Genomic DNA, 27,059 nt, shown 5'->3' with positions numbered 1-27,059 from the left:
TATTTTAGAAAAATGAATTAATTTAACATTTTAAAAATCATAATATATAATTTTAAGTATATTTAAGACCCCAACTTAATAGATGTTTTATCCTCAGTTTTTAACTTTGGGATCTTGGCCTCTCAAATTTATTTATATTCATACATCATATTATTTATTATTTTGTTTGAAAATTTAAAATTAAGAAATTGAGATTGTTTTATGTAATAATCAATCTTACTTTATCAATTTGTAGTTTTATAATTAATTATAAAAATATCTTATTACATCAAATTTACATTAAAATAAAATAATGTTTAGTTTTTGAAATATTTTATGATCAATAAAATTATATATATCTATTTTGAATAGATAAATATATATATATTATTATATAATTGAGTGATTTTGAATTAAAAATAAAATAATACTCAATCATATGATGACATATAAAGATATGTATATATTTATGTATTTAAAGTGAATACATAAAATATTACTTATTATTTGATAGAAAAAAAATAATTTATATTTGATTTAAATAAGTGTATTTAAAGTGAATACACTTATTTGGGCATACAAATAAGTTTATATTTGATTTGTGTTTTATATGATTGGAGGATTATGAATTAACAATAAAGTAATACCTAATTAAATAATAACACAAATAAGTGTATATTTATTTGTATATCCAAAATGGATATGTATAGTATTTTTCATTTGAAAATAATAAAAATATATGTATCTACTTTGGATACATAAATAAGTATACACTTGATATATGTTATTATATGATTGAATGATTTTAAATTAAAGATAAAGTAATGTTTAATCATATAATTATATATATAAGTATATATCTAAAATAGATACACATAATATTACGTATTTGAATAAGGCACTGGAGGATTGGTGTGAATTGAGAAATCAATCGAATGAAGAATGAATTCAATGGTAGAAAATTGAGAATAAATAGACACTGCAATTGGATCAACCCTATTGGGCTTCACTGTTCTAAATTGGACTATATTTGGGCTGCCTGTAGATGGGCCTTGATAGGGAAAATCAAATTTAAATCTTATCACTGTGGAATTTTTACGATACGACGGAGCTTTCACTGTCGGTGAAATGGGCCGACAGATTGTGAAATCCAAATTGGATAGTAGTCCTTTTGGCATTAAAAAATTGCTCCCTGTTAACTTTGCTCTCTAACATTTATAAAGATCCAAAAAGGGACCTAATGCTATTTTCCATCCGAAATTAATGAAATAATATTTATCACCTTTTATGCTTGAAAATCTATTTACTCACCTATTATTATTTTTTCTTGATTCGATGTCATTGAAAAGCTTGCTCTCAAATGTAACATGTAAAATGAATATCAACAATTTGATTGTTGATTTTATTACTCTCTTGATTCGAGATTTTGTTATGTTAATAAAACTTACCTTAAAAATTAATGGAAGGAAATTATAATGATCAAATGCCCTAAAATGAAGAAAAAAGAAAAAAATTTGAGGCAATTAATCCTTTGTTCAATTTTGGCGTGGATGGACTCTTACGACAAAAGGAACAATGGGAATGGAGGCAAGTATTATGGATTGGTATTATAATTAATAGGAAGGAGGCTCACTTTTTACTATGTTCATTGTTTTATTGTGTAACTTTAAGCTCCCGTTTGGGTGATGAGTGTAGAAGTGTGAGTTTTTGTTTTTGTTGTCCTTGTTTTATTTGTTTATATGGAACCTCTATTAGCTATTGAACTTGCACTTATGTCGATACCTACTAAGCTCTTCTTTGTCTACTTGTTTATAGGTCTATCTTAGAGGATTTCACTTGTTTATATAATGGATTGTGTATAGAATGAAAAAAAAAACTATATAATTAGATTACTTTCCTCCATCTTGACCAACTCACTATTTGTCTTTGCTATATCAAAGTTTGAACACTAGATAATAAAACTCTGAGAAATAGCATGACCCATCATCTAGGCCAACAATGATTGGGACTAGTGACAAAAATCTTGAATAAAGGGATAAATATTTATAGGCCTCAAGTATAGATTATGAAAAAGTACTTAACAAAGAGAAAGAGAAAGAGAATAAAAAAAAATGATATTGACATCAAGAGTGGTGTGAAAATCAAATCAACACTAAAGATGAATCACCAGAAGTGAGAATGACAACTAGGGTTTGGTGAACACCCAAATTGAAGAAGATAAGGGGTGAAAGGAAAAATGAAGAAAAAGATGCTAATAAAAAATTGATTATTTTTTATCTATAGGGTGAAGATGGCAAGATCAACATTAGGAGTGGTGTGGAAATTAAATCAACACTGGAGATGAGTCATATGAAGTAAGAATGATGGTTATTGTTAGGTGGACACTTAAAAAGAAGATGATGAATGTGAAAGGAAATAAAAAGAAAGAATGTTAATACAAATTTGATATCTATAACGATTTTTTAATTTTTGTTGGTTTCAAGTAATAAAATAATATTGATAATCATAAAAAGTGAAATAATTAGGGATAATATGGTAATTTAAACTTTATACACTATGTAAGGGTTCTATGATTAAATACTTTGATTATGGGTGTGAAAGTGTTTGATTTATGCCATGAAGGGGTTATAAAGTTTCAGCCCAAACCTTAGGTGGGAACATGTAGTTTACTCAATTTACTATTTTTATACGCAGGGGACCAACCCCACAACGAAGTCATGGTAGTTAAGTTTACTGTAGTGTTTGATCATCAAATTCTTGCATTAGCCGCTGAAGATTCAAGATCTTTTCCCTCGAGAATCTTCTTTTCCCTTTTCGCTTATCAATTTCTGGAATCTTAAAAATGATGTCTTTAAGCCCTTTCCAATATGCTTAAGCAAACTATCTTGTTTATTTGTTTTTCTGTCTTTTTAACTCATTACGTCATCATCTTTCGTCTCAAACTGGAAGCCAAAAGGTAGAGTCTTTTGCTCTTCTTCTTCTCTTTTAATTTGAAAAGTTTAATTTCTGCATATGGGTTTTCGTTTTAGAGGAGTTTTTGTGATTATGGTGTTTACATTTTTTGGTAATGCCGCTGAGATTGTTAGGTTTCTGTGTTTTGTTGTTTACTATTTGTAAACAGTTGGGTTTGGACAATAAATTCTACCAAGAAGTTTACTGCTGCATAATCATTAACACTCATGAATAGTGATATACTAAGCAACTTGTGTTAACAGATATTTAGAATCTGGCTCTGATATTTTTATATAATTAGACTTGCAGAAAGAAAAATAGCTAATAGGTAAGGAGCCTTTGTATAGAATAAATAGTATATCATAAGTGACCTTAACTTATGTGGAGTAACAGTATTGAAATTTGTTGTTGATTGTGAGATTGTCATGTCCATTGAAATTTTATATGAGTTGCCGGCACAGAGGCTCTCATGATACTATATTTTCTTGCTTTCATGTTTTTGCTGTGTGAATTTAGAAAAAGGTTATGTAAAGAATTGTATAGGAGTTTAGGATCATTAAGGAGGATATAGTCTTGATTGTTTGGCTAGATTTTGGATACTAAAGAATGGGGACATGATATGTTGGTTTAATTTAAAAAATGTGGAAGGTTAGTTGTTGCTGATATTGAGTTAATCTTCTATGGAGCTTTAGTTGGCAGTTACCATTCAAGGGCAGAATTGTTAGGTTTTTGTTTTATGTAATTATTTATCTTTACAAAGGCACAGTATTTTCCTATGAAGAATACATGGTCCCAGTTGGTGCAGAATTACATGAAAAATTTTAGCTAAATCATGAATTGGTAAATTAAGGCTTTTAGGATTTTACAGTTGAGTTGTTCATTCCAATGATCTCCATGTTGATTATGAAAGAAATTTCTAGTTTGGAATGATTGATCATATCTGTGGGTTTATTTTTCAGGGAAATTATGTCCCAGAATATGTGACAGCAAAAATCTTTTGCAAATTGAGCCTTGATTGAGGTAATAAGGTGCTGCAAGCATTGAATTTATTGTTGTTATATCATGCGTAATTGATGAGTTTGAGGCTATTAATATTTTAAGTTTGAGAAATAATCATGTTTAATCTCCAATTATAGCTCTTCTAAGAAGATGTTTAATTTTGTTGTGTGAAACACTCCTTAACTGCCTTATCAGATTTGATCATGCTTTATTTTCTGGGTTTATGAATTGACTGTCAGATGGTCTCTTCCTCTATACTGTTTGCTTTTGTACAGAACCATAGTTTAGAAGGTGATTTTTGTACATTCTGGAGACAATGGAAACCAATGGTAGTAATTCTCATTCCCATGAAAATCAAACTTCAGAGGCTAATAATGATGCTAGCAAAGACGGTTCAAATGAGAAAGTGGTCTTTGTAAATCATGGTAGGTTGCTTTCCAAAAACTAAAGATTGCCCTCAACAGTGTTTGTATTCAGTGATGAGTACTATTCTTGGATTAATTCTAAAGGCAAGCCATCATATGCTTTAAAAGACTCTAGAGATGGTCTAAATTAGGTTAACTGAATAACCTTTAACATGATCAAACTTTTTTCCTGAGCTTAGCTTTTCTTTGTGCACAATGATTTCACTTAAAGTATTTAAATAATTTTCCTGATTAAATGTTGGTACCACGGACATTTTAACAGATTTTTGTGGTATACTATCACAAAGCCACCTTTAAGGACAATTTTTTGTTACTGTTTCTCTTCTTAAGAGACTTTTGATTGTGCTCTTGTTCATTGAATTGATTTGAATGATTATACTTTTCAGCTGAGATAGCTTGGCATGAGGGGAGAAAGCAGTGGGTTGGTGTTCAGTCGCAAAAGTCAAAGAGATTGCATAGAGAACCAATTATGAGGTATATTGCTTGTTCTTTAAGCTTGTATTATACAAGTGGACATATTCATGATCCAGATCATAGGAATCATGCAGTCTTATGATCACACACTGAATAACGTCTTTGCTTGCCTCAAAAAAATTGCATCTGTGTATCATAGGATTAGATCACTGAATCTAGTGGTTAAATTTTTATTTGCTCTTCTGTAATCTGTATGTTAGCACCAGTTATGAGAGATTTAATTTAATGTACATCTCTCAATATGTTAGGTGAAAGGAATGTTCTTGAAATGATTGTATTGATCTTATTAATCATTTTGTCTGTAAATTTGAGGTTTATTCTATAAAATATTGTTAAATTTTTAATATCATCAGTTGTTATCTTTGATCTGATCTGAGAAGTACAGTCATTTCAAGGGAGTTTATGTGAGTGTCAAGTGGGTTGCATATGTATTTTTCCAGGGATAGGAGGATAGGCTATTTCTACATTTGCTTAGTAAATCACTCTGAAGCCTGGGGAAAATGAAAATTAAAAAAAATAATTTCAATGGAGGAAACTCATGATGTAAAAATTATTTAGAAACAGCTTATGAAACTGTTCTCAGGTTGACAATTATTTGTCACTGTGACACTGATAATTTTCATCTTTAAGTAGTATTTAATCCAAATGCTCTCTTGTGAAAAATCCGAATTATTTGCAGAAACCTTAGTTTGGACGGGGTGGAAGCATACTTCAGGGAATGGGAATGTTTCCAATGATCAATTAAGTTTAATATACTTGTAAAGGGCATGAAGTCTGCTTCCTGTGAAAATAATTGTTAAATCTTTGTGTGCAGCTGGACTGCGACATACGAGGACCTGCTTTGTTCTACTGAACCTTTTCAACAGCCTATCCCACTAGCTGTAAGTTTTCTTTAGGTAGTGTATTCTAACTTCTCACTGGTAGAAATATGTTGGATTTACAAACTCCCATTCGGTGGAATTGCAGGAGATGGTGGATTTCTTAGTTGACATCTGGCATGAAGAAGGCCTCTATGATTAGCTAAAGTTTCTTGAGGTGATTGCACAGTTTTGTTTGTGCAGATTGACGAAACGATCTCATAGGTTATACAGATCTTTAATCCTGAAAAACTGTTCAAGAACATTTGTGGTAGTTTACAGTGACTTTTGGAGAATCATGATTTTTGGATGATTCCTTTTATATTACCAAACAATTGTGTAGTCATCTAATTTTCTTAAATGAGATTGTTTCTGTTATGGATGTATGGAGGGGTTTGATTTTTAACCTAAATATGAACTTACAGCATAATCTGAAAGATTTTCCTTTTAAAGGGTTAATAAGGCTACTGACGCTTAACTTAACGCCAGTAATGCTGGACTGTAATTTGATATGTGAAGCTGAATGAAATCTCCCTACTCTAGCTGAGTTTAAATTTTAAAGGTTGAATCTAAATTTGATAGATGATGAAATGGGCTTCAATCAAAGGAGCTTGAACCAGCTGAGAGTAGTATATCAAGAACCCTAAAGTGTCAGTTATCTTAAAAATGGAGAATTCGGAGTCGATAGTGGCCTGCATTTCTTGAAAATGCATTGCACGAAAGGGCTTTCTGTGGGAAACTCATCACTACTGGTTCTTTTAGAATCATGCGAATCCCTCAAGCAAGCCCTTCAGATTCAGGCTCAAATCATTATCCATGGTTTTCACCATGACATTTTTCCCATTAGCAGACTTATCTCCACTTTTGCCTTGTGGGGTTCTAAAGATGGTCTTCTTCATTCTCGAAAACTTTTCTCACAACTTGATAAGCCAAATATTTTTATCTGGAACACCATGATCAGAGGCTACTCTCACAGTGATACACCTCTTCAATCACTTGTCCTCTATATGTCCTTGCTTTATAGAGGAATTGAGTCCCCAAATAACTTTACATTTCCATTTCTTCTTAACTCCTGCGCGAGGCTGTCAAGCCTCAGGCCGGGTTTTCAGATTCATTGTCATATAACTAAGTTTGGGTTTGAGTGGGACCTCTTTGTAAGGAACGCTTTGATTCATTTTTACTCATTTTTTAGGTGTACAAACCATGCCCAGAAAGTTTTTGATGAAAGTCTTGTTAGGGATATTGTATCATATAACACCATGATAAACGGGTATGCTCAAGCTCAGCAACCTTGTGCTGCATTGCAGTTGTATAGAAAGATGAAAGACTCTGATATACAGCCAGATACGTTCACTTTTGTAGCTTTGTTCTCTGCTTGTTCAGTGTTGAATGATCCTAGGATTGTAAAGCGGATTCATGCTTTGGTGTACAAGAATTTGATTTGTGTTGATTCTAATATGTTGCTTAAGACAGCTGTTATTGATATGTATGCTAAATGTGGGTTGATGAATGCCGCTGAGAGGGTTTTTGGTACAATGAGGACAAGTGAAAATATTGCAGCGTGGAGTTCTATGGTATCCGGATATAGTCAAGCAGGGGAAGTTGAGACTGCTAGAAGGCTGTTTGATCAGATGGATCAGAGAGACATAGTTTCTTGGACAGCCATGATAAGTGGTTACTCTCAAGCAGGGCAGTTTAGGGAAGCACTTGAACTTTTTGGAGAGATGGAATCTCTGAACATACAACCGGATGAAGTAACAATCGTTGCCATTCTTTCAGCCTGTGCAGGGCTTGGTGCATTGGATTTTGGTAGGAGGATTCATGGACAGTTCATAGGAAATGAGTTATTTGGTAGAAATATCTTTGTTACTACTGCAGTAATAGATATGTATGCAAAATGTGGTAGTATTGATACTGCTCTAGATATTTTCTATAGAATACCGAAGAATTTGAAGACTGTTTCCCTCTTCAATTCCATGATTTCTGGTCTTGCTCAGCATGGTTTTGGTAAGAATGCTGTAGATGTTTTCAGAGAAATGGAATTGATGAGGTTAAAACCCGATAGAGTTACATTTGTGGCAACATTGTGTGCTTGTAGCCATTGTGGCTTAGTTGAAGATGGTAAGGAGCTGTTTGAGTCAATGCTGAATGTCTATGGTATCAAACCAGAGATGGAACATTACGGTTGCATGGTTGATCTTCTTGGAAGAAATGGTCGCTTGGATGAAGCTTTTAGTTTGATTCAGAGTATGCCATATGAGGCTAACTCTATAATATGGCGAGCGCTCTTGGGTGCTTGCAGGCTACATGGTTACACAGAAATAGGTAAAATTGCGGGGTGTAAACTCCTTGAAGTGGAGCCTAATCATGGAGCTCACTATGTCTTGTTGTCTAATTTGCTTGCCAATACCAATCAATGGGAAGAAGCTAGAAAAGTGAGGAAACTGATGGACAGTAAAGGCATCCAAAAGCCGGCAGGGTGGAGCTATATTGAGTTTAATGGAGCTCTTCATCGGTTCCTGGCGAGCGAGAAATCTCACCCAAAAGCAAAAGAGATTGAGTTGATGCTCAAGGAAATGACTATGAGACTGAGAACTGCTGGTTATGTCCCAAACACAGCACAAGTGGTGTTTGATGTAGACGAGGAAGAGAAGGAAACAGTAGTTTCATATCACAGTGAGAAATTAGCACTAGCTTTTGGGTTGATGAATTTCAGACCAGAAGAAACAATAAGAATCATAAAGAATCTTCGCATTTGTGTTGACTGTCACTCGGCCTTTAAGCTCCTTTCAGAAATTTATGAAAGGGAAATCATGGTTAGAGATGCAATCAGGTTTCATCATTTCAAGAATGGAACTTGCTCTTGCATGGATTTCTGGTAAATTTTTAATCAATACAATGGCATACCTTGTTCTTGACAATTGACTTCAGTTCTGTCTCCGAACATTCTCTGGTTTCCTTCTATGTTTTTTTTTTTGGATGTGTTAAACTAATTCACCTTGTTCCGGGTCGATAATGTTTCTCTGGAAGTGTTTGATAAATCAAGGAAAGATTTTATTTCCTCCCAATATGTGAGTCATACATCGTTCATCTGTGAAGTGTTTAATAGAAGAGGAAGGTGTGTGGCACATAGAAGGCAATGCAATTTTTCTAGTGGCGCAAAAGAGCATGTACATTGTCTAATCATGGAGTGATCATTATTGTTTGAACTTGCCGTGATGAGAAAAAACATGTGATCTAATATGGAGTACCAAAGAACAAGATGATTGTAAATAATAGTGTAATTTGACAAGAAAAAAGACATAAAATACCCAAATAGTAGAAAAAATGGTTATTAAAAAAAAAATCATTAACTATTCATAACGACTTTGGTACCAAATGGGAATATAAAAAAAATAAAAATTAAGAGAGTAATATTTATGTATTGTTTCAATAAAAATGATAAGTTGAAAAAACTAAGAAAGAAAAATAAATTCATGATATAATCAATACAATTATAGGGTTTGACTATACTCATAATTTTGAAGTTAAGCTTTCTGAAACAAGTAATGGGGGATTTTTAAATTGTTTAGGAAAAGAAAAAAAAAAATCTTTATAAAGAGTTTGAATCTATAGAATTTCTAAGCAAAACCCAATTTAATTTGTCTAAGCATTTTAGTTTTCAAATTGTATTTGTAGACTTTAATCTAAGCACTAAAGTGCTTTTGAAAATGTTCCAAAATTTTTTGTTTTGTTTTTAAGGTAACTTAAGATAGACAAGACAAGGTCAAGGATAAGGAAGAATTGCTTTGGATCATCTTGGTCTTCCTTTTGATTTTCTTCTCATTGAAACTGTGAAGTTTCTTCTCCGTTTCATAATTTTCTTTTTCTTTTTTTAATTTTTTAATAACAGAAAAAATAATTTTAGAAGAAACATATCATTTTGGATGTAAAAACATATTAAAAAAACAAATATTAGTATCTTCAATTTCCCATTGAAAATTGTCTTATTCGGAGATCATGCCAATCATTCGGCAGCAACGGAGGGATAAAAGAATATTCCTAAAAATAAATATTATATGAATTTATCCACTGCATTCATTCTCACAACCGAGGGTTTTTTGATTTGTAAAATATTTTATTATTAAAATTAAGAAATTATAAGAAATATTATTGAATATCAATTATTATTATATTTTATTAAGTATAATAAAAAAATATTAATATATTATTTTATTTAAATATTTTAAGTATAATTATTTTAAAATATTTTTATATTATTTATTACATTAATTAAAAATATAATTATTTTTTTAAATTAATAAATAAAGATATAGTTATGATAAAATTAATATTTTTTTAGTAATATTTTAATATCTAAGGAGAAAGTGGTAATCAGAATATCTCTTATAGTATCTATCATATCTCTATTGATAATAGAATATTATTAAAATCTTTTATTACTTATAAACTGAATAAAATAATAAAAATAATAAACGAATAAATTATCAAAATAATCTTTAATACGTTTAACCAAATGTTTCCTAAAAGTATAGTGTTAAACTTTACAAATCCTCTTGTAGTCTCTCTAAAGTATGATTTAGATGATAAAGGGGTAAATTTTCAGGATGAAGTGTTTAAGTTTAAATCTCTCTAACGATATTCTAAGACTTAGTTGATGTAAGTGATTTGATTTTGAAAAAGTGATTCATTTTTTTTTAATATTATAATGTGATAATATTTTTATTTTTATTTTTGACACAATAAATAAATGAACCAAATTCTGCAAGATAGAGGCCACAATAAAGACGTCCTTTTTTGTTTTGAAAGATAAAACTACCCTGTGGCACCAAGAGCGCAACTTCGGTTATATATATAAAATCCATTATATCTTAAATTTTTCATTCTTCAAAGAAAGTTTTTGCATTTACTTGAGGTTTCATTGCAGTTTCCTATTTTTAAAGTTGCGACGAGTCCACGAGAGTCAGCCTATTAAAAGGTATATTATTAACTCGAGAAGCTATTGAAATCTTATCGATTTGAGACTTCCCATTTGCTTAATTTGGTTAAATATCCGATCTTTGGGGGAATATAAGGGTGGTTTTAGGCAAAAGAGTGAGCTTTTTTGAATTTAAGAAATCTCATTTGGTTTTAATTTGGTGTTGAATCTTGATTTGTGAGATTTTGTGTATCAAGGTCTATGGAGATCGATAAAGCAATTAGAGAAAGTGATGACCAGAGGCTCAAGACCAAATATAACAACGCCATATATGTTATACGAAGAGCTCTTGCTTTGTACTCGTGAGTTTTCCATTTTGGTTTATTTGTTTGATTTTTATTTTTGTATTTCTTGCAGTTATCTTATCTATAAATTTAATGTAAAGGGTTTGGATTTGAGCATTCATCTGGATGAGTATAGAGTTTCTGAATTGAATATGGAATTCTGAATATTATGATTAATTTTATTTGGATTTTGAGCAAAGCAATGTGGCTTGTTGGTTCCAAATGGTTCTCTTGAGATAGATTTATATTCAAGAAAATATTTTTTTTTGGCTTTACACTCAAGTTTTAACGGTCAGTAGACAAATTGGGATCGATTAAAGGATCAAATCTTACCTTGCAAACATTACACTCCTACCATCTATGCAATTGTTAACACTTATGTCTTCCTGGGTTTGCAATTCTATGATATCATCTTTGTTAACCGCCCATTATTCAAATGTTTCGAAGAGGCAGAATTATTCTTTCTACACCATATTTAATGAGAAACAGCCACCGGCTTCTAGCCAGTTAACAATTCTTCAGTTAATGTAATGAAAAAAATCTGTTGTCTCCGTCAAGTGCCGGAAAATTAAGAATTTTGATATAAATTACTGATGCCTGGGGCATTCCTAATATCTTTTCTCAATCAGTTGATAGCTCTCATTGCCTTTGTGAAGCCGTTTTAATCCTTGGATTGCTGCAGAATGAAGTATCAAAGTCTGAGACTGAGTTTTCCATACAACTACCAGTTTTTTTTTCTGAAACATAATTATTATGTAGTGGTGATCCGAGTTCACAAATGGGCTGCTCGAATCAATGGTTAGGCTTCTTGCTACAGTTAAAGTGTCTGTGCTTAGTCTAACAAATTGGGTGTGGTGTGACCTGTAGTAGAGCAGGTACAACCGTTTGTGTCAATGTGACCTATTAGTAGGCAAGATTTAGTGCAACCATATAAGATCAGTCGAGTAAGAGGTACATGACACGCATCAAGTATCTATGACTAGGGTTTGCATATAACAGTTGTACTAAAGTGCGAGAAAATCTGTGCTACAAAAGAGTGAGCTAAGAAATTAGATCATAGATATAGAGAACAAATAGTCTTTCCTTCACCTTGTAATTTTCTTCATTATATTAAAACTTTTCTCCAGTTACTGCTTGTGGTTTTTCCCAGGTTTTTGTTAGGATTATATTAATTACAAAAATAAAATCAATAATTAAGTTAATATTAATTGATATAATATTAATATATAAATTAGGGAGATAATATTAGACTTCAATCAAGAAGATAATATTTGATTTAGGTAATGTTTGATGTGATTATATTTGGTATTGGATTGATCAGGATTGGTGTGAGATTATATTATTATAAAGGAGGGGTTGATAGAAAAAAGGGAAAAAAAAATTATTGTTATTTGGGGTTTTTGGGCAGCCTTTGACTGATCGGGAACAAGGGCACCTTTATTTTCCTTGGAGGAGTTGATACCTCTTGTTGCCAACTTTATTTAGGTCCCTAACAGTTTTCCACGTAAAATCTTGTGTTCTTTTGTTGCTTATTTTGTGCTCTGTTTGTCATTTATTCTCTAGGTTTTATAAATAAAATTTTGCAGCAATATGATCCGCTTATTCTTCATTTTCAACTTTGTATTGCTCGATTATGCCTGTGTTGTTTTTCACTGAAAGAGGAAATAAATGTGAAAGTTAAGTGCTATAAAAGTTATCGTGTTCTCTGTACTGCATGATGATAAGCATTGTTTGTAATAATCCTTTGGTATTGGTGAGTTTACTAATTTCTTGACAAGTACTGAATTTGTTCCCACAACAGCATTGAAGAGGTTGCCTTCAGCTTCAATGGAGGAAAGGATTCAACTGTAAGTTCTCATATGTATAATTTTCTTGAGCATAACCTGAGGTTTCTTTTGTTTCCACTGATAGTGACGGTGACCTTTTATTGCTTAGGTTCTGTTCCATCTACTTAGAGCTGGCTGGTTTCTGCATAAAGGAGAGCAGAGTTGTTCTAATGGGACTCTTAATAACTTTCCAATCGGGACAATATATTTTGAAAGTTCATGTGCATTCCCTGAAATCAATTCATTTACCTATGATACGGCAAAACTGTAAGAGAATCTCTTCCCCCTACACCTGTAAAAATAATAATTTTAGGCAAGAATAAGGTATTTCTGTTTGAAGCCTATTGTATGGGAAAACATCTAGTAGCTTATTGATTTTCTTATACGAGCAGATATGGTTTACAGCTGGATATCATTCGCTCAGATTTCAAGTCTGGTTTGGAGGCTTTACTAAAGGCTAAACCAATCAGAGCTATTTTCCTTGGTGTCCGAATTGGTGATCCTACTGCGGTATTTTCCATGTTCCGTTATGAAAAGACAATTATAACTTGTTTATAAAATATTCTATGGATCATAAAATTTTTTTTTTTTTTTTTTTTTTTTTTTTTTAATCTTGCAGGTAGGCCAAGAACAGTTCTCCCCTAGTTCACCTGGATGGCCAGCTTTCATGAGAGTGAATCCTATATTGGACTGGTCATACAGGTGCCTTGATCAACTATAAGCTCTTTGGTTGCCATGGCTACTGAATCTAATGATTATAATAAGTTCATATCAAGTAGCTGATGGTTGACATTTTCATTTTATTCTAAATAGTTGCTGTTAGTGAGATGAGAAACACAAAGAGTCTTGGATACAACACTAGAAATATGTTACTTCTTTGTGTTTGCTTTTGTTTTCTAACGAATGTTATTATTTGATAGGATTTATTCATGAAAAATTTTAATAAACCACTAGTTGCCAACTTGCTGGCTAGAAAACATAGAAGTTGTATTTTAAGCAGTCAAAGGAAAGCTTCATGCTATCATTTTGTGTAAATTTACGTAATGTTGGGAAATACGTTCATTACTTGATTTTAGTAAAAAAATTGATGAATTTGGAGTATGACTTCTTTTGGCATGCTAAGATTGGCATATTTGTGGTACATCAGAAAATATTGTCATTGTTAAAAGTTTTCTTCACGCATGCTTGTTATCATGATCATGCAGTGTGCAGAAGTTCCTTTTATCATTCATTTTCAACTTAGGATGAATTTCAAGGTCTTGACTTATCAATGTTTCTTTGACAGAGATGTGTGGGCCTTCATTTTAACTTGCAAAGTGCCGTATTGCAGTCTCTATGATCAAGGGTAATGAGATTTCTCTATTAGTCTTGAAATATAAACCGTGTTTCTCATTTTTGTAAGTTCAGGCCATGACTCTTGAAGTTATTCCATCATCAATTTGCAACATGCTTGTATAAATCAACTAACTTTCTACTTCATCATTTTCAACAAATTTAATTTTGAGTAATATCTTCATTTTCACAGGTATACTTCAATTGGAAGCATATATGACACAGTTCCAAATGCACTATTGTGTGTCAACAACTCAGCCAGTAACAAAGAAAAATTCAAACCTGCATATTTGCTTGCTGATGGAAGATGTGAGAGAGCAGGTAGAGCAAAAAGGTTATCTCAACCAGTTTGTGATCACCATCCAGCAATAGCAAATGGCGTTGAGAATGTTGATTCACATAGAAGCGGCATGTTCACAGCATCAATCATTGCTGTGGGCGATGAGATTCTGTAAGTCCCTTGTTGGCATTATCTGTTGTTATTGGAGATGTCTGCAGGCTGGAAAATGCTTTTAGCACTTAAAAGTTGGTTATTTGTGATATGTGCTTTATCCCAGCTCTAAAGTTTCTCTAATGCTGAAATGAAATTGACATGTCTGTTTAATGCCTTTTGATATCGGTCAGGCATAGACCATTTTTGTGTATCATAACCTTCATTTCTCTCCCTGGTTTCCCTCTATCAGTTGCTTTTGCTGAAGCTTCTAGTATTCTTTTTATGTGTTCCATAGCTCAGGTTTGGCACTGTTGAGGATCAGTTGGGACCTTTGTTGTATAAAAAGCTACATAGCATTGGTTGGAAAGTAAAACAAACCGCTGTTGTCCAGAATGATGTGAGTTACTATTTTTGAAATTCATCTCGGTAAACAATTGTTTTTTGTAGGAAAATTGTTTAGCAGTATATTTGCTTGTGCAATGCAGACAAGGCAGGACCCTTCAGTGATTTCTGTACTTTTTGCAGTGAAATATCTTTATAGTTTAAAGAGTTTTGAAAAGTAAAAGAAATAATTAAAGTTTCGGAAGTGGCAAAGGATTAATTTCCCTAAAAAAGTGGCAAAGAAATAAACAAATGGATCATCAAAAGCATTTGATTTGTGAAAGAAAGATTTAAATAAAAGTTTCAAATAGATTGAGAAAAATAGGGGACTTGGTGAAGCTAAAAAAGATTTGATAATCAGTTTTATTGGGTTATGTCTGTGGATTCATTTCTGGAACTCTACAATCTGTAATTGTTAATATACTCTTACTTTATTTTTTGTGACTTTCTTTTGGATCAGGTAGATTCTGTGGCTGAAGAGGTTGACCGACAAAAGTCTGCTAATGATATGGTAAAATTTGCATTCTGTTAAAGAGCTCTTTGATAATTATTGTAGTCAAGGGTTTTGTCTTCCTAATTTATGATTTTTCTTCATTGTCCATATTTTGCTTGATCCTCTTAGGTTTTTATATATGGAGGTGTAGGCCCATTGCATTCAGATGTTACATTAGCTGGTGTTGCGAAGGCTTTTGGGGTTCGCCTGGTGAGTTATTTTCTTTATGTTGAATTTTGTTTACAATTTTTTATTTGCTTTTTTAATAAATTTTCTGGTTTTGTTGCCTTGTTCTATTGTATTCTTTGATAGAGTATGGCACTCTATAGAAAGGAACTTTCTAACCACTTTTTCTGCTGGTGGGAAGATAAAAGACTATCAACTGGTTTTGTTATTTATTTAATCCACTAACTCTATGCTGGTTAATTGTCTTTAATTTAAGGCTCCTGATGAAGAATTTGAAGAATATCTAAGGCATCTTATTGGTGAACACTGCACTGGTGATCGAAATGAGGTAATTTGATGTCAAGCATTGATTGTTTCTGCATTGTGATAATTTGCTACTATAGTGCATCTTGTTAGGAATGAGTAGGGAAATTCATTTGATAATATAATTATTGAAACCGGTAGCCAACAGTATTATGGATTGACTGGTTCAACCGTAGGCATGATGTTTTGGAGACTTGGCAACTGTAAAACCACTTAAATCCAACGCTGCTTCTTTATAACATGAGCCTAGATCATGGCCACCCCATCACACACTTGTCTTGTTTTGGGGAAAATAGGATTTCTTACGCGATTGTGTTTATACTTTGTTCACAGCATGACTCAATTAATGCTTTGCCTTTTTGTTGGAGGGAGTTTCATGCCCCCATCTTACAGTATTTAGGTGGTTCATTTGTAGTTCCAGGAAAATCATACACGTCTCCCATCTGCTGTTGTTCATTACTTTCCTGGAATATGCAGCTCCATCAGCTTTTATGTTATTTTCAGATGGCATGAATATACTAGTATGCAAGCCTTTGAAGCTTGAATTTGATGTTATTCTTGGGTTTTCTGTTCAGATGGCTCTGTTGCCCGAAGGTATCACTGAACTACTGCATCATGAAGAGTTGCCTGTACCTTTGGTATGTGTTTCAAAGGCTTACTTGTAATGAAAATACTTCTTCATTTACAATGTCAAGTAGGGCTTCAATTTCATATTGAAGAATGATATTGAAGCTTTGATTGACAAATTAGGCCACGATATTAATCCTCTCCGCTTGATAATCTCTCTCATTTTCACATAGCTATTATAGTGCTAGTCTGAGTTGCTCATTATCCACTGAACTTTATTTGTTTATCTGTTTTTGTAGATCAAGTGTCAAAATGTAATCATCCTTGCTGCAACAAATGTCACTGAACTGGATAAGGAGTGGAAGTGTTTGATTGAAAAATTAAAATTTAGTGGCTTGTCAGTGATGGAACCATATACATCAAAGTGCTTGTCAACAAATCTATCAGATGTATGTGAAACTATGCCTCCTTAAAGATTACTGTTACTTATTGCCGTTAATACATTGACCTCCTTAAACTTTGGCTACAGTTGCTGGAGTTCCTGCTAACATTGAAGATTTTGTTTGCCTACTTACCGCCCACACGATTTCCACATTACTAAATTATGCCTTAATATTTTTGGAGCAAGCTTTTTTTCCTTATCCTTATGTGCCAATGGCAGTATTCTGTGTCATCAAGCAGAGCATACCTCCATTTTCTCTGCTTCCAAATGTTGCTGCTTCCATTCGAAGTTGTGAAATTATCACTTACATATAAAACGTCATGTCCTGGACTAAACTGTTATTGAATTTACCCTTTTCAATTTTTATTTCGTATATTGTCCCTACAGCTAGTTGACATATTGATGATTTGCCCATTGTTAGTGCCTAGACACCGAGGAGCTATGTCAAGAATTTATTTACTGGATCAACCTGTGGAGAGGATATTGTATTTTTCATAATGTTGTCTCTGATGTACATCGCCTTTTTCCTTATTGCAGGTAGAAGTCGCTCAACCTCTGTCGAAACTTTGTCTTGAATTCCCAGACCTTTGTATTGGTAAGATTATTTGTCATTTCTATAAGTTGTCTTGAGAATATATTACCCTTTTTTGTCTCCTAATTCTCTTATTCCCTGTTGTGCAAATATTAAGCATGCTATCGCAAATCAAGACAAGGGCCACTTATAATTCGATTTGAAGGCAAGGTATAAGATATCTCCTCATGGATATCAAGCTTTTTCTAGAAATCTTGTAAAGTTTCCTTGCGATATTGATTATATCAAAAAAATCATTTCAGGATGAAGCACGAATTGAATCAGCTATTGAATCGTTGGGCAAGAAGTTCCATCCCGGGACATTCTCAGAAGTTGCTTAAATTGGCCAATTGACCCATCTTGAAGTATCGTCTGTCAAGTTTCAGGGGCCTGGGAGCTTTTATTCGGCATCTGCCTTTCATCTACTTATGCAAGTTAGAAGCACAATTCTCTCTGGATTCAGATGGGACTTCAACTGGAAAGGGAAAAGGCATAAAGTTCTGATGAAGATTGCCGAACATGCTGCATAACCGAGCAAAGCCCCTTACAATTACATAATAAATAAAAATAATATAAGCTCTCGTGATGAATTAACAGATTAAGGGAAAAAGGATCAATGATTTGTATTGGTTCTTAGCTAAGATGGAATGAATCTAACGGCCTTTTTCATAATTTTCATATTTTTTTTAATGGTAGAATTATTAAACAATTTCTCTTTCAATCATATGTGTTCATCTTTGCTTTATTTAGAAAAGTAGATAGAGTTGATAATTTTGAGAACGACACATAAAAAAAGGAATTAGGGTTGAGATTTTTTTTTCATGAAATATAGTTTGAGTCATGTTCAGGTTAATCTGAAACTGAATTGGGTTTTGTTCGGATTGACATGAAACTATCTTGAACACTCGCCAGCACAAACTTTTTTTTTAACTCATTGCTGACTTTAAGGTAATCAGTTCATTTCTTTTCTAACTCATTTCTTGGATTTTTTGTTCTCTCTCACTGGAAAATTCTCACTTTTGCAACCAGTCTCAAACTTTTCTTTCTTTCCTTTTATTTTTTTTTGGGTTTCAACTGTTGAATTGAATTGATCATCCTGTGATTGCCTGGAATTTCATTTGATTGCATTTTTGGGATGGCTTTATGGTTAAGTTGTATGTTGGATTTCTTAGTATGTTTTCTTTGAATTTGGTTGCGAACGGATCTACTGGATGAAGATTTGTTTCTGACTGATTGTTTATATTTTATTGAAAAGGGACTGTATTTTTGTTGTAAAAATTATCTGGAGAGTGAAAGGGTTATTGATGCAATGAGATTTGCGGTTCAAATCAGGAAAGTTATGTATTTTCCAATAAGAAGTTACATATAAATTTCTAATCATCCGTTCCTTGTGGGTTTTGTGATGCTTCTGTATAGATCATCTCCTTTTTATCTTTTCCCTTTTGGTTTTTGCGTCTCTTGTTTTGGTTTGTACTGCAATGTTGCTTAGTTCTCCTTTGAGTTTTGGTAAACCAAACATACCAGAAATTGAGAAGGAATAGAAAGTTACCAGTCATGAGGTTGTTTCTTTTAAGACTGGGTTTGTAGAAGAGAGTAATGTTGTTCAGGGAGATCTGAAGAAAGTAATGAAAGAGAAACCACCTCGAACAAGTGCAGCACAATTGAGCTTAAGTTTGAAAGTTCAACATTTTTGAATTCAAGCGTAAATTTGAACTTTAAAAATGTTAAACTCGTCAAATTTGCAAAGTTCAAAAATCTTATATAAAAAGATGTTATTTTGATTAACATATATATTAATAACATTGTTTTAGCACTGAATCAAGTTTAAAACTTGATTCAAGTTTGATTTTGATTTTATATGAAATGGGTCGAGCTTAAATTTAATTTAATTCGATTTGAATTTAACTCTAATTGTATTAATTCAAATATGGTTGAGCTTAAATTAGAGTTAATAAACTTTGACATAATTTTGATCAGTTGAAGGTCTTTTGCGCCGGACCGGGTAGCTTTTGATAATTAGCTAATTGTCCTTTTCAAGACAGGTGTGAGCACTGCAAAATTTCCCTCCTTATCAAGTAAGGACTAGATTTGCAGAAGTGACTCAAATTGGCAATGGAGGGCAACGAAGAGAATAAAAAGAAAGGCTTGGAGGGCACTGGCCTTGATCTTCCAGCGAATCGTCATGGCAATTTGAAAAGTGCTTCCACCGACCAAAACCTCACCGATATTCTTTACCATATTAAGTCTTCCAAAACCTCTGTAACCCACCATTCTTTTCCGCTTTTTCTTTCCTTATTCACCTTCTTTCATTTATTGATTATTATTTCTTTCGATTTTGCTGTTGCAGGCAGTTATTAATTACGGTGCATCATGGTACTTTACTTACTGGCTATACAATTCACATAATTTTTCTCTGTTTCATGTGTTGTGAGAATCATATATGCTCACAAGGTGTTCGATGAAAAACTTATTTACAGTTTCTTTTTTTCTTTTTCAATTCAAAGCGTAATAATATCAAGAAATGGTGATACTTTTTGGGATATGTTTCTGGGTTGATTTCTTTTTAATATGGCCCATTGAAACTACTTAGTAGTAGATAAGAAGAAGCTGTTGAAGTGGTTTCTCTTTCATATTCATGATCAGTGTACAGGTAGATTGCATGGATTTTAGGGTTATTGATAGCAATAAAATCATGCGGATATATTTTGAGTAAACAAAATGAGTATATCGATGATGATGTAATATTATGTGATTGAGTAATTTTGAATTAAAAGTAAAATAATATTCAATTATATATAGATACATTATCTATATACTATTTTGTGTATTAAAAAATATGTATATATAATGTTATACTAGGATAAAGAAAAAAAGAGAGTAAAACATTATATCGATCGAGTTTGTTTCAAGCTTCTGTTGAAAATGCCCATTCATCTTTTCCAATGGAGAAATTATATTGTGAAATTGTTATGATTTGCAGGTGCAGAGTGTGCAGCCAGATTCTGCCAGCATTTTGTAAGCTGAGTAACAGCTTCCCTAAGCTTTCCTTCGTCTATGCAGATATTGATGAATGCCTAGAAACAACTCAACATATTCGCTACACACCCACATTTCATTTCTACCGCGATGGTGAAAAAGTCGATGAGATGTTTGGTGCCGGAGATGAAAGACTTCATGATCGGCTGTGGCTGCACTCCTGAATAAGAATCTTTAGCTTAACATTGCACTTCTGAATACATATCTTTTGCTTAACTTTGTAAACCATTTGATGTCAATGATTTACCTTTTCAGGCTATGAACCTTCTGACATTATAAATCCAAATTTTGATGAAATCAAACGAACCAGATAATATTCTGGGTGAACAAACTGTATGGCTCATTGGCTCCTGAAACAATAACTAGCTACAATAAATAAAATGGAATCGAAAGACAAATGACAAATATAACATGTCCCCAAAATTTGCTAATATCTCAGACTTAAGCCTTTTCTTTATTTCTTCCCAATGATGGCTACCATTTTAACCATTTGCCAAAAAATACTTATGCCTTGGCCTTTGGCTGAAGAGGCTCAACAGTCTCCCAGGTGAAGTCTGGGTCATCCCGACCAAAGTGACCATAAGCGGCAGTTTTCTGGTAACCTGAAGTTGCCTCCTCTTTTCAAATCAAGATTGATAGCAATCATTCTGGGCCGGAAGTAAAAATTCTCCTTTAATTAAAGCCAGAATGTTGCTGTCTGGAATTTTTCCTGTCTTGTTAAGCGTCAACAAACCCTGAAAGTGGCACTGGTATGCCAATTGCGTATGATACCTGCACAATACAACGACGTGCAAGCCCTGAAGACACCACACTCTTTCCTGCCTGCCTAGCAATGTATGCTCCAATCCTTTCCACCCTGGTGGGATCTTTTCCTGAGAAGGCACCTCCACCGTAGGCACCCCACCCACTGTATGTATCGACAATAATTTTCCAGCCAGTGAGTCCAGCATCTCCATGGGGACCACCAATAATAACCGGCCTGAAGGAATGAGGTGGAAGATGGTGTTGTCATCAAGATACTGAGCAGGGATAACAGGCTTAATCACATGCTCTTTCAAGTCTTGAGCAATCTTCTCGTTGGTAACACTCTCATCATGTTGTGTCGAAATGATAATGGTATGAACTCGAACTGGGACCATGGCTCCGCCTTTGTTGCAATACTCAATAGTCACCTAGGTCTTACCATCTGGCCACAACCATGGGCAAGTTATGTTTCTTTCAGACCTCAGTGAGTTTAGCGCCAAGCTTAGTAGCAAGGACATGAGTTAGTGGCATGAGCTCAGGCATTTCATCAGTGGCATAGCCAAACATGTGCCCTTGATCGCCAGCTCCAATTTCCTCAGGTTTCTTGCTGAGATTCCCATGAACTCCTTGGGCAATATCAGGGCTCTGTTGCTCATTATTGACAAGAACCCTGCATTTATCAGCATTAAGGCCAACTTCAGCCAATGTGAACCCAATAGCTCTGCAAGTATCGTGAACTATTTTCTCATAGTCTATTTTAGCCTTGGTTGTGATTTCACCAAACACCATAACCATATCAGTCTTAGCACAGGTCTCACAAGCAACTTTGCTCTCAGGATCCTGCTCTAAACAGGCATGGAGGATAGCATCTGATACCTGGCCACAAAGCTTGCCTGGCCACAAAGCTTGTCAGGATGACCATCATTGACAGATTCAGAAGTGAACAGAAAAGTTTCCATTCCTTAACTGAGAGATCATTAAAATGTTAGCAAAAAGTTCTTAAATTGCCAACACTCCCGTTCAAGATCAATCAGTCAAATTAATACTCAAAACCGATAGATTAACACTATCAAACAAATAATATTCTTTTAATCAAAACATCAAGCATTTCTACACTCAGAATGTAGATCATGCGACGCTCAATCAATACGCCATTGATTCACAATGCAACAAAGATCAAGTTATAATATCTGAAAACAAACACATAAAGGCTAAAACTTTCAATAAACCCAGATGCCAAAACATTTGTATTAAAGAATCTGACAGTCTATCTCAAGCACCCAATTGAAAATACTAGTCAAAGAATATGTAAATGATCTCGAAGAAGGTACCTTCAACTGAAAAGTGAGTTCAGTTCAGTAGATAGATCTGTGAAGCGAAGAAAAGGGTTGTTGAGAGAGAGAGAAAATGATTTATAGAAAGAGCAGTTTCGAATGACTCGCTCTCGTTCCCTCACTTCCTGAATTTACTTTCCCCGCTCTTTTCGCATTCTTCTACTCCTGCTTTTCCAATTTTAATGGGCAAACAGCAGCTTATTCTTTACGACTTGGAGTAGGTTTTCGGTTGACCTGGACGGTTGGATTTTGCTGGGTTTTGTAAAATGGAAAGCCTACGGTGATGATGAAGTGAATAGACGAGCGTGATTCCAGGTGATAGAGGCTTGAAAACTGCCCACCAGTGCCGTTGGTTGGTAAGAGAGTCCTGTTCGCACCAGCTTGGAAGATCGGAGGAGCTTTTCAACCAATCAACTGCTCAGATCTTGCTACATCTCCTCAGGGCCCTCCACGTGATTTTGTATTCTTACAGAAAGAACTAAGTTGATGGGCATTATCAAGACTCAGTTTGATCCAATAATCCTATTAATACTTGATTTAAACGGAGTAAAACTTAATCCAACTTCAAGTTAATCAATCGCAGCTTGTCAAATTGGTTTCTGTGTAATCTGTTTAACAAGTAAAAGCTATTTTCCCTGCAATAGCAGGCTTGTTGGGAGGTTCAGTTTTTGCATTCAGGCTCTCTGACAGTGATTTCTGGATTATAAAAAATAATAATAAATGCCGTTTGCTGCAACAAGGAAAAAACCATTCATTTTGTAAATCACTTCATTCAGTTGAACAACATTGAATTGATTGCAGCTTCTGTAAAAAATAGCCACTTGCATTTGGCTCTTTATGCATCTCTATTACATGGTTTTGTATGAGGCCTTCAGGACAGAAATATCAATCACAGATATATAGTAGCATCATTGCCCTGTGAATTTTTCTGGAAAATCATCATAGGTTGTGTACCATCTCTTTTGCCCATGTTCATTATGTGTAGGAATGGGAAAACAAAAAATCACAAGGTCGTAGGCGCTAGTAGCTGAAGCCAAGTTGAAGTCCGAAGGCAGCATGGACCAGAAAAAGCGTCATGATACCGCTACCTAAGATCCCATGAACATTTCTTAATCCAGGATTCCCCTGCACCATGATTGTAATTGAAGAAGAAGAAGAATTGAATATAAGAATCATCTTTTTTTGGAAGAAAATGAAGGTCCACTAAATTATCAGAACTTCTATTATTTTTAGTTTTTGGAGCAAAGACTTCAACTATTACCTCAAATAATGTGGGCAAAATTGTTTGTATGGTCAAGAGAGCAAGGCCAGTGAAGCCTGTTACTGCATGAGGACTACAAACAAACATATGAGGCTATCAGCTAGTTTGTGACCAAATAGAAAGAAAAAATTCTCTTCATTGCCTGGGGAAAATGTACCTTTCGAAGATGGGTTTGTCTGAAGTAAGAAGTGATGTAATCCCACCAGTTGCACCAAGAGCAAAGAAGAAAAACATGCCACCGAGAAGTTTTGGGTGCAAGTCTTTGGCATTGGCCTTCTCTTCCTGAAGTGATCCAAAGTATACTATGTTAATTGTGATAATGAAAAGGCTGCTGCTAACTGTTAAGAATATTTTACGATGAACTCTCTTACCACATCATCAGAAAAACGTATGCGGAAACCCAGATACGTTCCATAACCACCCATGGCTAAGAGCACAACAGCCTAAGAATTTAGAACACATGAATATATATAAGAAACTGTTAGGACTTAATAATAATAATAATAATAATTAAAGATAATATTATATTAGGATAAAATATATGATTAAGATAAAATATTTAATATTATGATAAGATTAGGATATTAGAATAATATTTAAAAAGATCTTATTAAGATACTATTTAATGAGTTATATAAAGGGGAGTGAAGAATGTAATAGGAAAGGAAAAATATTTGTTATTTGGGCAGCTATTGGCTGATAGGGAGGCGACGACCTTAGAGAAGGAGCTCACATCTTTTATTTGTTATCAATATTTTTTTTTTATGTAATATATATATTAGGTCTTCATCAAAGTAATATTAGAGCAATACGATTCTAAGAATAAGGGTAGTTGATATGATGCAAGATGAAAATGGAAGATGGAGGTTGTTTGACAATTAACGCAGTTGGAGATCCGAACAATGCGGGCGAATGGAATTTGTCTTCGTTGTTAAATAATAGAAAAACTCAATCACAACTGTGAATGTAGGTCATAGGTGGTTATTATGGTGGAAAATGATGAATTAGATGAAGATGACATCGTAATTGTATTTGACAAGAAACAAGAAGAAAGAAAAACCCATTTGGTTAAAAAGGAAAATTCCAACAAGGAAATTAAGGGAGATAATGAGATTGAAGCTTTACCACCATCACTGCTGTCTAAGGAGGAGGAAGGTGAGGAAGTCATAAAAAATTTTGTTCAACCATCATTGTCGCTATCTGAGAAGATTTGAATTATATGTGGTTGTACTTAAGACAAACGATATCAGAATAGTGTTTTTGACAATGGCGAATATGAAGCTGACTTTTCTGACCACTAACAACAATTGGATTGGTAAAATGGGAAATTTTTTTTCAAATTGGGTAGAAAGAGATGTAAAAAAAAAGAAAACCTCAAAATAATCCCCACCCCAAGGTGATTTTTTAAGGGCAGATAATGTTAGAACTTAATTATAATAATAATAATAATAATTAAAGATAATATTAGATTAAAATAATAATATTATTATTAATTGATTAAGATAATATTAAATTATGATAGAATATATGATTAAGATAAAATATTTAAATTATGATAAGACTGAGATATTAGGATAATATTTAAAAAGATATTATTAGGATAATATTTAATGAGTTATATAAAGGGAAGTGAGGATTATAATAGGGGAGGAAAAATATTTGTTATTTGGGTATTTGGGCAGCCATTAGCTGATAGGGAGGCTATGGACTTAGAAGAGTAGCTGGCACCTTTTATTTAATATAATATATCTATTGAGTCTCCATCTGAAACTTTCTGTATACAGCATATTCTATTAATGAACATGATTAGATGAAATGAAGGGAAGCTGAAAGAAGGAATATACCATGTTGCCAGGGTGACCCCAGTGCACAAGCCAGTCAGGAAGATTCCAAGACTTCACAAGCTCAACAAAAGGCCCAAAGAGAGACCTAACAGCCCCAGCTGTTCAGATGATTTGAGTGATAATGAGTACTTGAGTGTAAAAGTTATATTAGAGATCAGATTAAGTTGGAATCAAGTTAATGTCTGCCTAATTATGCAACATGAGGTTAAAGCTTTACAAGCAGAAGCACAGTGTACTGAGCCAGTAAATGATTTCCAATACTCGATACTTACATTGATCAAATCAAACTCAACAAATCACACTCAAAGCTTGTATTAGCAATTAATTCTGGATTTAAATTTGTAACTGTAACTGATACCTCATCTGAAATTTACAACAGACTCTCTTTAATCCCTCTAGGCTCTGCAAAGAAGGCTACAATAGATTTGTTTGTTCCGGAAATCAGTAATGAGTAAGCAGTAGTTCAATTAGCATACCCTATTCAAGATTGGATTACTTTGATTTATAGTAAGCAGTATGAACAAATACTGGCAAATCACTGCTAAGATGATTAATTGAGCTGCCCTGGATCAACATAAAGCTCAAAACGCACAACGAGACTTTGCATTGACCAGAACACAGTAAATTCATCTCCAGAACAAAGACAGATATTAAGAGGTGCCCTAAATAAAGAAAATCTATTATACTTAAATAGAAATTACTGAAAATCTGATAAATGAGAATATAAAAAAACAGAATAATATGTGAAACCTCCAGGAAGTGCAGCCACACATAGCAACGGTAGAGGAGAGAGAGAGTATAACACTGTCTCATTAGGCTCTTGCAGTTCTTCTTCTACTGTTTCAGCTACTTCATTAGCTTGAACAATCTCATTCTTCAATGCAAGAGACTGACTGAAGATATCCCTTCTTTGTCTTGAAGCAGACCATGCAAGAGGCAAAACCCCAGTTGAGATTCCATAAGAAGTTGGTGGAGAAATGGGAAATGAAGGGGTGGGAAAATGAGAAGAGGTCTTCAAGTTCAGACTGGCAGCTCCAAAAGCACTTACCACTGCCATATCTGAAAAAACTGCAGGAACCTAGAATTGTAAACTAAAGTAACTCAACTTCTAGTAAGTTTTCCACTCACTCGTTCCTCGTGTGGCGGATGATGTTTGGCAGTGAGTGTTAATTGTAGACAGGCAGGAGAAGAAGCGAGAGAGGCGAGGAAAGAGACACGCCAAGACACTAAATTAAATACCTTTCCACGTGGCCTCTAGTCTCTCAACAGTCTCTCCTATCAATCGGTCAACCCTTTTGGTGCTTTACCATAGTATGCATTTAACATTCGAAAGCTTTCTCTTCCATCAATGTTGCCTG

At 33.7% G+C, this 27,059-nt stretch overlaps 6 protein-coding genes across 7 annotated transcripts; 4 read left to right on the top strand and 2 right to left on the bottom strand.

The window, feature by feature from the left end:
* Positions 1–2,675: 2,675 nt before the first annotated feature.
* LOC123192222 lies at positions 2,676–6,072 on the top strand. 2 transcript variants are annotated; one of them, XM_044604711.1, is made up of 6 exons: positions 2,676–2,935; positions 3,891–3,959; positions 4,206–4,355; positions 4,742–4,829; positions 5,644–5,710; positions 5,796–6,072. In XM_044604711.1, the coding sequence occupies exons 3-6, from the start codon at positions 4,247–4,249 to the stop codon at positions 5,847–5,849; spliced, it is 318 nt and encodes a 105-aa protein (XP_044460646.1). In that variant the 5' UTR covers positions 2,676–2,935; positions 3,891–3,959; positions 4,206–4,246; the 3' UTR covers positions 5,850–6,072. The 2 variants fall into 2 exon arrangements, with proteins under 2 accessions (XP_044460646.1, XP_044460637.1); XM_044604702.1 differs by having other exon boundaries at positions 2,677–2,935; positions 3,891–3,951.
* Positions 6,073–6,348: 276 nt separating this feature from the next.
* On the top strand, positions 6,349–8,642 carry LOC123192213 (pentatricopeptide repeat-containing protein At2g29760, chloroplastic-like). Its single transcript, XM_044604690.1, has one exon. It carries the CDS (start codon positions 6,394–6,396, stop codon positions 8,566–8,568), a length of 2,175 nt encoding a protein of 724 aa, XP_044460625.1. The 5' UTR covers positions 6,349–6,393; the 3' UTR covers positions 8,569–8,642.
* Positions 8,643–10,477: 1,835 nt separating this feature from the next.
* On the top strand, positions 10,478–18,203 carry LOC123203088 (FAD synthase). Its single transcript, XM_044619289.1, has 17 exons — positions 10,478–10,664; positions 10,862–10,966; positions 12,750–12,795; positions 12,884–13,041; positions 13,167–13,284; positions 13,394–13,476; positions 14,060–14,119; positions 14,300–14,557; positions 14,840–14,936; positions 15,381–15,431; positions 15,543–15,623; positions 15,856–15,927; positions 16,478–16,540; positions 16,769–16,918; positions 17,449–17,506; positions 17,601–17,653; positions 17,746–18,203. The coding sequence occupies exons 2-17, from the start codon at positions 10,866–10,868 to the stop codon at positions 17,821–17,823; spliced, it is 1,527 nt and encodes a 508-aa protein (XP_044475224.1). The 5' UTR covers positions 10,478–10,664; positions 10,862–10,865; the 3' UTR covers positions 17,824–18,203.
* A 151-nt stretch (positions 18,204–18,354) lies between these two features.
* On the top strand, positions 18,355–20,777 carry LOC123203281 (thioredoxin-like 3-3). Its single transcript, XM_044619628.1, has 4 exons — positions 18,355–19,184; positions 19,525–19,741; positions 19,830–19,855; positions 20,463–20,777. Exons 2-4 carry the CDS (start codon positions 19,595–19,597, stop codon positions 20,680–20,682), a joined length of 393 nt encoding a protein of 130 aa, XP_044475563.1. The 5' UTR covers positions 18,355–19,184; positions 19,525–19,594; the 3' UTR covers positions 20,683–20,777.
* Positions 20,778–20,786: 9 nt separating this feature from the next.
* On the bottom strand, positions 20,787–23,185 carry LOC123203161 (S-adenosylmethionine synthase 3). The gene is given in 7 exon segments (XM_044619398.1): positions 20,787–21,118; positions 21,120–21,191; positions 21,193–21,237; positions 21,239–21,492; positions 21,495–21,738; positions 21,740–22,168; positions 22,171–23,185. Coding segments are annotated over 7 exon segments (1,191 nt in total). The 5' UTR covers positions 22,222–23,185; the 3' UTR covers positions 20,787–21,022.
* Positions 23,186–23,327: 142 nt separating this feature from the next.
* Positions 23,328–27,037, bottom strand: LOC123203214. The gene is made up of 6 exons (XM_044619516.1): positions 26,452–27,037; positions 25,702–25,799; positions 24,229–24,300; positions 24,015–24,139; positions 23,858–23,930; positions 23,328–23,721 (listed from the first exon to the last, which is right to left on the bottom strand). The coding sequence occupies exons 1-6, from the start codon at positions 26,756–26,758 to the stop codon at positions 23,617–23,619; spliced, it is 780 nt and encodes a 259-aa protein (XP_044475451.1). The 5' UTR covers positions 26,759–27,037; the 3' UTR covers positions 23,328–23,616.
* Between the last annotated feature and the right edge of the window lie 22 nt (positions 27,038–27,059).

The sequence above is a fragment of the Mangifera indica genome, chromosome 1 (assembly GCF_011075055.1).
Source record: "Mangifera indica cultivar Alphonso chromosome 1, CATAS_Mindica_2.1, whole genome shotgun sequence".
Classification (NCBI taxonomy): domain Eukaryota; kingdom Viridiplantae; phylum Streptophyta; class Magnoliopsida; order Sapindales; family Anacardiaceae; genus Mangifera; species Mangifera indica.
This window is presented reverse-complemented; position numbering and strand designations above follow the sequence as displayed.